This window comes from Mandrillus leucophaeus, unplaced genomic scaffold, assembly GCF_000951045.1.
Source record: "Mandrillus leucophaeus isolate KB7577 unplaced genomic scaffold, Mleu.le_1.0 Scaffold366, whole genome shotgun sequence".
In the NCBI taxonomy this organism is placed as follows: domain Eukaryota; kingdom Metazoa; phylum Chordata; class Mammalia; order Primates; family Cercopithecidae; genus Mandrillus; species Mandrillus leucophaeus.
Window position 1 is genome coordinate 1,587,651 of NW_012103876.1, and position 10,258 is coordinate 1,597,908.

Consider the following 10,258-nt stretch of genomic DNA (forward strand, 5'->3'; position numbering starts at 1 on the left):
GGAGTTGTTCATTTTAAGTTTTAAAAATATATTTTGGGCTAGGCACTGTGGCTCACGCCTGTAATGCCAGCACTTTGAGAGGCCGAGGTGGGCGGTTCACCTCAGGTTAGAAATTTAAGACGAGCCTGGCCAGCATGGGGAAACCCCAGCTCTACTAAAGATACAAAAATTAGCCGGGCATGGTGGCACACACCTGTAATCCCAGCTACTCAGGAGGCTGAGGCAGGAGAATTGCTTGAACCCAGGAGGTGGAGGTTGCAATGAGCCGAGATCACACCACTGCACTCCAGCCTGGGCAACAAGAGCAAAACTATGTCTCAAACAAACAAATCCAGTCAGTCTTCATGACTACTTACCTATGCTACGCAGTTAAGTATAATATAATCATATTTCTGTAAGACAAAGACAGAAGTTCTCTTACCCAGCGAGAATGGGACCCATAACTAATCAATTAACTGAAGTCAAAGTGAGTAATAAAAATATTCTACACAGTATGTCAACATTTCATTTTAACAAAAAACTCACAGTAACACAACAACCTTTTGAGAAAAGCCTATCATTTTCTTTAGGGAATGGATCCACTGGCACTCCTTGGATCTTTTTTAGTTTTTTGAGAGGGAGTCTCGCTCGGTCACCCAGGCCGGAGGGCACTGGTGCGACCTCGGCTCACTGCAACCTCTGCCTCCCAGGTTCAAGCGATTCTCCTGCCTCAGCCTCCTGAGTATCTGGAATTACAGGCACCCGCCACGAAGTCCGGTTAATTTCTGTATTTTAGTAGAGATAGGGTTTCACCATGTTGGCTAGGCTGGTCTCAAACTCCTGGCCTCAGGTGATCTGCCCACCTCGGCCTCCCAAAGTACTGGGATTACAGGCGTGCACCACTGTGCCCAGCTATTTTTTACTTTTTTTTTTTTTTTTGAGACAAGGTCTCACTCTGTCACCCAGGCTGAAGTGCAGTGGTGCAATCATGGCCCACTGCAGCCTCCACCTCCTGGGCTAAAGTGATGCTCCCACCTCAATCTCCCAAGTAGCTGGGATCACAGGCCCACAGGCATGCGCCACTAAGTCCAGCTAATTTTTTTGTTGTAGTTTTAGCAGAGATGAGATTTCACCATGTTGCCCAGGCTGGGATCTTTTTAGCATAACCCATACTGATTTGATTTCTTTAAGTGGAGTGCAACCCTGAACACTTGCCAAGCAGTAAGTGCACAATCTTGCATCTCAATGATTTTTCCCAAAGTCATTTACAGTTAACTTGCCCACACCTAACTGAACAGCAATTTTTTTTTTTTTTTAGCAATTTCCCGGACAGAGCCAGTTTAAAGCTTTTCATTTTGGTTTCATATCAATGAAAACTCCTTTTGCACTGGTATTTTATAGGTTTATGTAGTGTTTAATTAAATGCACATGACAAACATAACCAGCACACAGTAGTTTGGGAGCAAACATAACTGCCTCTTGTCAGGAGTACAACTGGACACTTGAGAGTATTACAGAGTAAAGTTTGCAGAAACGCTTGAACATATTACAGAACAGAGTTTAGGGAAAGGAGGATATCTGTTCCAATTAATCAGTCAAGTGAAGGTTAAGGTTCAGAAAGCTTCCACATTAAGCGTTTGTAGACTGTACATGCAGAAGACAAAAATACACAAACAACAAACCTGGAACTAGAATGGGGAAATAAAATAAGATTTGATTACTTTTTAAAATACAATTGTATGTTGCTAACTTGCAACAAGTATATATTACTACATTTTTTTTTAGAGAGAATCTGGCTCTGTTGCCCAGGTTAGAGTGCAGTGGCGTGATCTTGGCTCACTGGTACCTCCACCTCCTGATTTCAAGTGATTCCCATGCCTCAGCCTCCTGAGTAGCTGGGATTACAGGCCCGTGCCACCACACCTGACTAACTTCTTTTGTATTTTTATTTTTATTTATTTTGATATTTTATTTTTATTTATTTGAGATTCGCACTCTGTCGCCCAGGCTGGGGTGCAGTGTCACGATCTCGGCTCACTGCAACCACTGCCTCCAGAGTTCAAGTGATTCTCCTGCCTCAGCCTCCCGAGTAGCTGGGATCACAAGTGCATGCCAATATGTCTGGCTAATTTTTACATTTTTAGTAGAGACGGTCAGGCTGGTCTTGAACTCCTGGCCTCAAGTGATCTGCCTGCCTCGGCCTCCCAAAGTGCTGGGATTACAGGTCCCCAGCCTACTAGATTTTTTAAAGTAAAAAATAAAAAGAATGCTGTGAACTAGATAATAGTATCTCCAACTTTTTTTTTTTTTTAAGACGGAGTCTTGCTCTTGCCCAGGCTGGAGTGCAATGGCGTGGTCTTGGATCACTGCAACTTCCACGTACCAGGTTCAAGCAATTCTCCTGCCTCAGCCTCCTAAGTAGCTGGGATTACAGGCACCTGCCACCATGCCCAGATAATTTTTTTGTATTTTTAGTAGAGATGGGGTTTCACCATGTTGTCCAGGCTGTTCTCAAACTCCTGACCTCATGATCCGCCGGCCCTGACCTCCCAAAGTGCTGGGATTAAAGGCATGAGCCACTGCGCCCGGCCAGTATCTCCATTTTATAGAAAATGAAAGAGGTTCAAAGAAGCAAGAACCTGTTTAAGATCGCAGAACTCACCAGAAGCTGTTGAAAAGCTAAGTCATATTTGCCTGGATTTTCAAAGCTCTTGTTTTCTCAACAGTGCCAAATTCTCTGGCAAAAAAACCTCAACTGGACCATCGTATGTTCTGTTTTCAATACATGAACAGCACCATGTGTTTTTTTCCCTTTAGGTAATAATCAGGTGAAGCCAAAAGAAAGATTTTCAAAATGAGTTATAAATTTGATTCTACAGCCCAGCGTTCGGAATGTCATTTAAAAGGATGAGGGCCATACATTTCTTCCTCCTGTGCAAGCAGAAAAGGGATCATTTCTTCCTCTGCTGGCCTGCGTAACTCCTTTAGTTCCCCCTTCTCTCTGTCCATGTCATCCTTCTCCAGCTGTTCCAACAGCAATCTAGAGGCAGTGAACCAAGGCACTAGGAGAGTCTGCTATATTTGGAAATCTGGGAAAATGAACGCCAATAAAAGTAACCTTTCACATACCTGCATTAGCTCTCCTTAAAGCCTATGTCCTTACTCTTTCCCATTTGAAATGGCTTAAAACAATTGTCTGCAATAGTTACTCATATTCAACTGATTCCAAAACAAACAGAAGTGGAGAACTATAGAAGAATCCTAGAAGACATCAAATAGGCTGAGAAACATGATATTAAATAAAATGCCTTGGGGAGTTCTAACCAAATCATGTCACAAAAAAAGTGAAACACAGGAAACCTGAGATTTCCAAAATATTTTACTTTCTCTAATTTCAATATACCAAATGAAAAAACATATGAGAACCAACTCCTAACGTGTCATCCTGTTCTGTCCTAACCCCTGTGGAGATTCCAAACACATACTCCATACTGTTAGTGAAGCAAACCTGAAACCTAGTGCCACTCCCTAGTTGAAAAATCCTTTGATGGCTCCCCTTGTCTACAGATTAAAGTTTAAACCATTTCAAAGCTGAAAGCCAGCTTTGACAGGCCTCCAAAATCTGGCTTTAATTTACCTTTCTAGTCTTACTGTCCGCTTCCAATACTCTTCAGTTCATCACCACAGACACTTCACTTTCCCATCTCCCTACCTTGTGCAAGCTATTTCTTCAGCTTTGAATATTCTGCCCAACACCTGTTGAAATTCTATTCCTCTTCCAAAGTAGCAAGGTATATTGGTAAGAGCTCAGCCTTAAAGTACAGATGTAGACCCATTAGAATTCCACTACCTAGTAGCTTAATCACCTTGAGCAAATACATCGATAGATTTGTTTCCTTATGCATACCACCTATGGTACTTTAAAAACTGCTGTAAGGATTAAACGTAATAGTTATACTTTAACACTACGCCTAAGGCATAGTAGATACTTAATAAATGTTACCTGCTGGCCGGGTCCTGTGGCTTGCGCCTGTAATCCTAGCACTTTGGGAGGCTGAGGCAGGCGGATCACCTGAGGTCAGAAGTTCTAGACCAGCCTGGCCAACATGGTGAAACCCCATCTCTACTAAAAATACAAAAATTAGCCGGCGTGTGGTGCATGCCTGTAATCTCAGCTACCTGGGAGGCTGAGGCAGGAGAATCACCAGAACCCGGGAGGCAGAGGCTGCAGTGAGCCGAGATCGCACCACTGCACTCCAGCCTGGGCAACAGAGAGAGACTCCGTCTCAAAAAAAAAAAAAAAAAAAAATTGTTAACTGCTAAACTGCTAAACCATCTTTCTCCCCTCATGAATACTCTTGGTCTTCCCTCAGCTCCACAGCACTCTTTAAATACCACATTATGGCCAGGCACAGTGGTTCACACCTGCACTTTGAGAGGCTGAGGCAGGAGGACTGTTTGAGCACAGGAGTTCGAGACCAGCCTGGGCAACATAGGGAGACCTCGTTTCTACACACACAGAAAACTTTAGCCAGGCGTGGTAGCACAAGCCTGTAGTCCCAGCTATTCAAGAGGCTGAAGTGGAAGGATCTGCTTGAGCCTTCAGTTCATCACTGCAGTAAGCCATGATCATGCCACTGCTCTCCAGCCTAGGCAACAGAGCTAGCCCCTGTCTAAAAAATTAAAAAAAAAAATTTTTTTTTAATTAAAAAAGAAAATAGAAGAAAAAATTAGCCAGGGCTGGGAGTGGTGGCTCATGCCTGTAATATCCCAGCACTTTGGGAGGCTGAGGCAGGTGGGTCACCTGAGGTCAGGAGTTCAAGACCAGCCTGGCCAACACAGGGAAACATCGTCTCTACTAAAAATACAAAAATTAGCCAGGCATGGTGGCAGCTGCCTGTAATCCCAGCTACTCAGGAGGCTGAGGCAGGAGAATAGCTTGAACCCAGGAGGCGGAGGCTGCAGTGAGTCGAGATCGTGCCACTGCACCCCAGCCTGGGCAACAGAGCAAGATTCTGTCTCAAAAACAAACAAAAATTAGCTGGGCACTTCTCGTCCTAGCCACTTAGGAGGCTGAGGTGGGAGGATTCACTTGAGTCCAGGAGTTTGAGGTTGCAATGAACTATGATCACGCCACCGCACTTCAGCCTGGGCTGAAGTAAGTGTGTGTGTGTGTGTGTGTGTGTGTGTGTGTGTGTATCATATACCCATTATTCATGTGTGTACTTGACTTCTTCATTAAGTTACACACAAGATGGTTGTGGATATAAATTTCTAAATCTCTACCACTTACTACTTGTGCAAGCTATTTGACCTCTCAGAACCTGTTTCTTCATTATTAAAATGAACAAGATTAACCCTTTACACTGTCATATTAAAAGATTTAAAAGAGTTAAGGGGCCAAGTGTGGTGGCTCACACCTGTAATCTCAACACTGTGAGAGGCTGAGGCAGGAGTTCGAGACCAGCCTGGACAACATAGCAAGACCCCCATCTCTACTTTTAAAGGTTTTTTTTTTTTTCTTTTTTGAGACAGAGTCCTGCTCTGTTGCCCAGGCTGGAGTGCAGTGGCACGATCTCAGCTCACTGCAACCTCCGCCTCCCAGGTTTAAGCGATCCTCCTGCCTCAGTTCCCCTAATAGCTGGGATTACAGGCATGTGCCACTATGCCTGGCTAATTTCTGTATTTTCAGTAGAGACGGGGTTTTGTCATGTTGGCCAGGCTGATCTTGAACTCCTGACCTCAGGTGATCCACCTGCCTCGGCCTCCCAAAGTGTGGGATTACAGGCGTGAGCCACCGCACACAGCCTAAAATATTTTTCTTAAAAAAAGAGTTAATGAACATCAACTGATGCTTGGTATAATGCTTGGCATCTAGTGAGTTTCAACAAATGTTTGTTTAATGGCAATCTGGATAATGAATCTGATCCAGCGATTGCTTATAGAATGGAAAAAAGAAAGATGCATTTCCCTCAATAAATCCAGTTTCATAAGGCAATCTTAATACAGCTCAAACCTGCTACCCACCTCTCTTCTAACAAAGATCTCCACAGTTCTGGCCGGGCACAGTGGCTCACGCCTGTAATCCCAGCCGAGGCGGGTGGATCATGAGGTCAAGAAATCGAGACCATCCTGGCCAACATAGTGAAACCCCGTCTCTACTAAAAATACAAAAAGTTAGCTGGGTGTGGTGGCACGTGCCTGTAGTCCCAGCTATTCGGGAGGCTGAGGCGGGAGAATGGCTTGAAACCGGAAGGCATGGGTTGAAGTGAGCCGAGATCGCGCCACTGCACTCCAGCCTGGGCAACAAGAGCGAAACCCCATTTCAAAAAAAAAAAAAAAACTCCACAGAAGATAAGATGGAAGTTCCTATGCACTTTACTTCAGAAATGCTATCATATATACATATTCATGCTCTCCCAGTATGAGACTAAAGATACCATAACTCACATTGCTTCACTGCACTTAAACAACATGTTAGCTTACCCCTGAAGAGTTCTAGGGGGTAAAATGGTCTGCCAAAGTTAAACAACACTCTGAAATTGGTGGTCTATCTGGAAGTGTAATGGAAGTGTAAGCTGGTAGTCTGCTGTTTACTCATTCTTTAATTATAATTTGCTGGGTCATCAATTCAATTTCTCTACCAAAAATTCCAATCAAATGTCAATTACATCTACGACAGCATTTTTCCATTTATACACTTCCAACACACTGCTCAATTTAAGAGGGGAAAAAATAACCACTTCAAAATTTATTATAGTGAAGTCTATTCAAGGAAATTACAGAAAAGTGAGAACTCGCCAAAAAAATATTTATTATCTCAGCATCTGCATTCCACACTTAACTGTACACTGACATATAAGTTGTACAAGACAGAAGTCAGAAGCCTGGGAAGGGTTCTGGAAGATGGACATAGCTTTAAATCTGACATGATCACTTTCTAGCTGTGTAACCTAAGCATTTTATTTCTTGGTCCTGATACCCTTCATCTGTAAATCAGCGACTGTAACAGTATGAACCTCATAGGGTTGTTGTATTAAATGAGGTTATGTACACTAAGTTTACAAAGTACTTACATCTGAAATAGTAAGTGGGATTCCACCTAGCAGCGCTGAGCACTAAGGTTCTTCATAAATATAGCTGAATAAATGAGAATTTACACATTTTATATAAGGAAATAAGTGTATCAATAACGTTAGGTCTATCCTAAGTCAAATTAATAGCAGAAATACTATTTGGGGGCATTTTACAGTCCACAAGGCCCTTCTGACATCCATATGTCCATTTGATCTCCAGAACATTCTCAGGAAGTAGATTTTTTTTTTTTTTTTTTTTTTTGAGACGGAGTTTCACTCTTGCTGCTGCCCAGGCTGGAGTGCAGTGGTGCGATCTCGGCTCACTGCAACCTCCGCCTTCCGGGTTCAAGCGAGTCTCCTGCTTCAGCCTCCCGAGTACCTGGGACTACAGGCGTGCACCACCATGCTCGGCTAATCTTTGTATGTTTAGTAGAGACAGGGTTTCACCATATTGGCAGGCTGGTCTCGAACTCCTGACCTCGTGATTCGCCCGCCTTGGCCTCCCAAAGTGCAGAAATTACAGGCGTGAGCCACCGCGGCCGGCTTGGGGGTAGATATTTTTAAGACAGTCTCTTCAGAGATAAGAAACTGGTAACAAAGTGCCAAGGTTACCCACCCTAGTGGTATCCTCCAACCATTCTCCAGCTCAAGGGTAAGTGATTAGTGGCAAATGTTCTTAATACGACGTCCTGTATTAACATAACATTCCTGCAAGTTACCACCCTCCTCAAGCATAGTGAAGCACAGGAATCCAGGAATAAGCCAAAAGTAATAAATCCCGTCAGAAGCCACTGATGACACTTATCACCTTGCATTGTTTTCTCACTTGGTGTCCTCCCACACCTCTAGGGCGGGGACCAGGTCTGTGTGTAGCTGCCCCCTTCCCGACCGGAACCCCCAACACGAAACCTGGTATCCAAGAGGCCTCAGTTTGTGGGAATGTTTGTGGAAATGGCATGGGATGTTGGCAGGAGGTTTTTCTGTCAGAGACCCGAACTGACGCCAACTCCGCGGTAGGGATTAAGCGTCTCCGGCAGATACAGACTCGTTGGGCGGAGAGGGTCCGACCGATAACCAGGCTGGGAAGGATGGCTGAGGACTGACGCCGCTAAGGGAAACCAGGGAAGCTGACACGCTGAGGGCACAGAAGCACAAACGAGGCGGGTCTGGCCGCAGCGATGGCTGGAAGGATAGGGACCAACAGAGGCTTGGGGGCCGGGGGAATCAGGGCAGTTGGAGTCTGGGGGGAGGGGGTCGGCCTGCTGGTCTAAGAAGAATCTGAGCCCAATCTGAGGAAAGTTTTGAACTCCTCTAGGGGCCCACTCCCCATCCCGCGGAGGCATTTGCTGCACCGAGTACTCGCTGCTACCTGAAACTGCAGCAGCTTCTCTGTCTGCTCCTGGGTTAGATCCCGCTCCTCAGGCGCCGCCATTTTGCCGCCGCCTCTACGCTCCTGACCCGTCCGCACCGTCACCCGCCGGAACTGACCTCAGCCACAACCACATCCGGTCTGAACGACCGCCGGCGCGCAGCTGCGTCTGCGCGCGCTGGCCCACTAACCCCCACCCCACCCCTGGTCGCCGCCAGAGGGCGCCACGCTCGGGCCTATCCCGAACACCTCCGGAAACTGCCGAGGGACTGTCGGTACAAGTCGCCCTTACCCTTTAGGCGACGAAACGATCTGCTCGAGACCTAAGATTCCAGTGGAGTCTTGCAGAGCCGAGAGGGCCCGAATGTGCCTCGAGAAACTCCGGAGCGTCCCGAATGGCATTCGGCTGATTTCGGCTGTTCTCTAACCTTTTTCCGGCAACCTCAGATATTCTTGGAGGTTTCTCAGGAGATGCGGCCGTTCCGAAATACCAGCCTTTTGGTCTTTGGCCCCTGACCTAAAGTTTCCAAAAGCTCCTGACCATCTCTCGGGAGGTGCCGAAGGATACTGGCGCGGCATTTCCAACGCCGCCTTCGAAGCGGAAGCTGTGGGCAGGCTTCGACCATCGTCCCATTGCCGCTTCGCGGTCGCTTGCTAGGAAGGGCTGGACTGGGCTCCCCGGATCCTCGACGATTCATGGCGCCCCCAGCCGTCGGCAGAGGTTTCCGTCCACCGCCGTGGTTGCAGCGCTGGAGCCCCGGCCCGGCGTCTGCTTTTCCGTGCCTGGAGTCTTGTGTCTCCGCACTAGCGCTGCACTGGCCCCTTGTCCCTGTGACAGGCGAAGAAAGATCCCTGGACCGCGATTAGGAGACGCGGGTTCTAGCTGCCACCTTGCCAAGTGCTGGACATCCTTGGGCAAACCACTTGGGCTCCATTTTGCCATTTGTTGAATGAGATTCACCAAGAGCCCCTGACGTGCTGCCGCTGCCCCTTCTCCTCGAGGCAGTCTCCTGCCCTTCCCTTCTGCTGCTTACACTGCCCTATCACCATCCCTCAATTTCTATCTTCCTCTGCACGTCCCTTGCCCCTTCTCGTCCGCCACCTCTCTTTAGATTTCCTGTTCTCATTTCCACCTCTGCCTCTGAACGCCTCCTCTGCCCACCTTCCAGAGAGGCCTGGGTCTTGGTACACGCTTTTCCATGGACGACCTGCGTGATTCCCAGCAAGGCTCTCAGCCGCCTGCGCCCCACTCTCATCCCCTTGCAAGGCTGATCTGGTGAGACAGAAAAGGCTTTGAGAGCTGGTTCTGTGAAGAGTACATAAAATTTTGGCTACTTCTTTCCGGACTTTATCAGGTTTGCACAAACCACAACGTCCTGGAAAAACATCACATTGTACGCCCTAAAACACAACCCCCAAAAAGTGCTAATTTGAAAAACAAAACAAAACAAAAACCCTGCAAATTTGGATCTGCATATGAAATCTCTCCATTTAAAAATGGTGTCGGCGGGTCTGTGTGGCTCACACCTGTAATCCCAGCTCTTTGGGTGGCCGAGGCGGGCGGATCACCTGAGGTCAGGAGTTCTAAACTGGCCTGGTCGACGTGGCGAAACCCCGTCTCTACTAAAAATACAAAAATTAGCCAGGGGTGGTGGCGCGCGCCTGTAGTCCCAGGTATTCAGGAGCCTGAAGCAGGAGAATCGCTTGAATCTGGGAGGCGGAGGTTGCAGTGAGCCGAGATTGCCCCACTGCACTTCAGCCTGGGCGATAGAGTGAGACTCCCTCTCAAAAATAAGTAAATAAATAAATAAAATGTCAATTAATTAAAAACCCC

At 46.7% G+C, this 10,258-nt stretch overlaps 1 protein-coding gene across 1 annotated transcript in view; it reads right to left on the reverse strand.

Moving 5' to 3' along the window:
- The window catches only part of FAF2 (Fas associated factor family member 2), a 75,423-nt gene extending 66,834 nt beyond the window's left edge, over positions 1-8,589 (reverse strand). The window contains exon 1 of the mRNA XM_011990002.1: positions 8,425-8,589. Coding sequence (XP_011845392.1) covers positions 8,425-8,487 — 63 coding nt within the window. The 5' untranslated portion in view covers positions 8,488-8,589. The remainder of the gene's footprint in view (positions 1-8,424) is intronic.
- Positions 8,590-10,258: the final 1,669 nt, after the last annotated feature.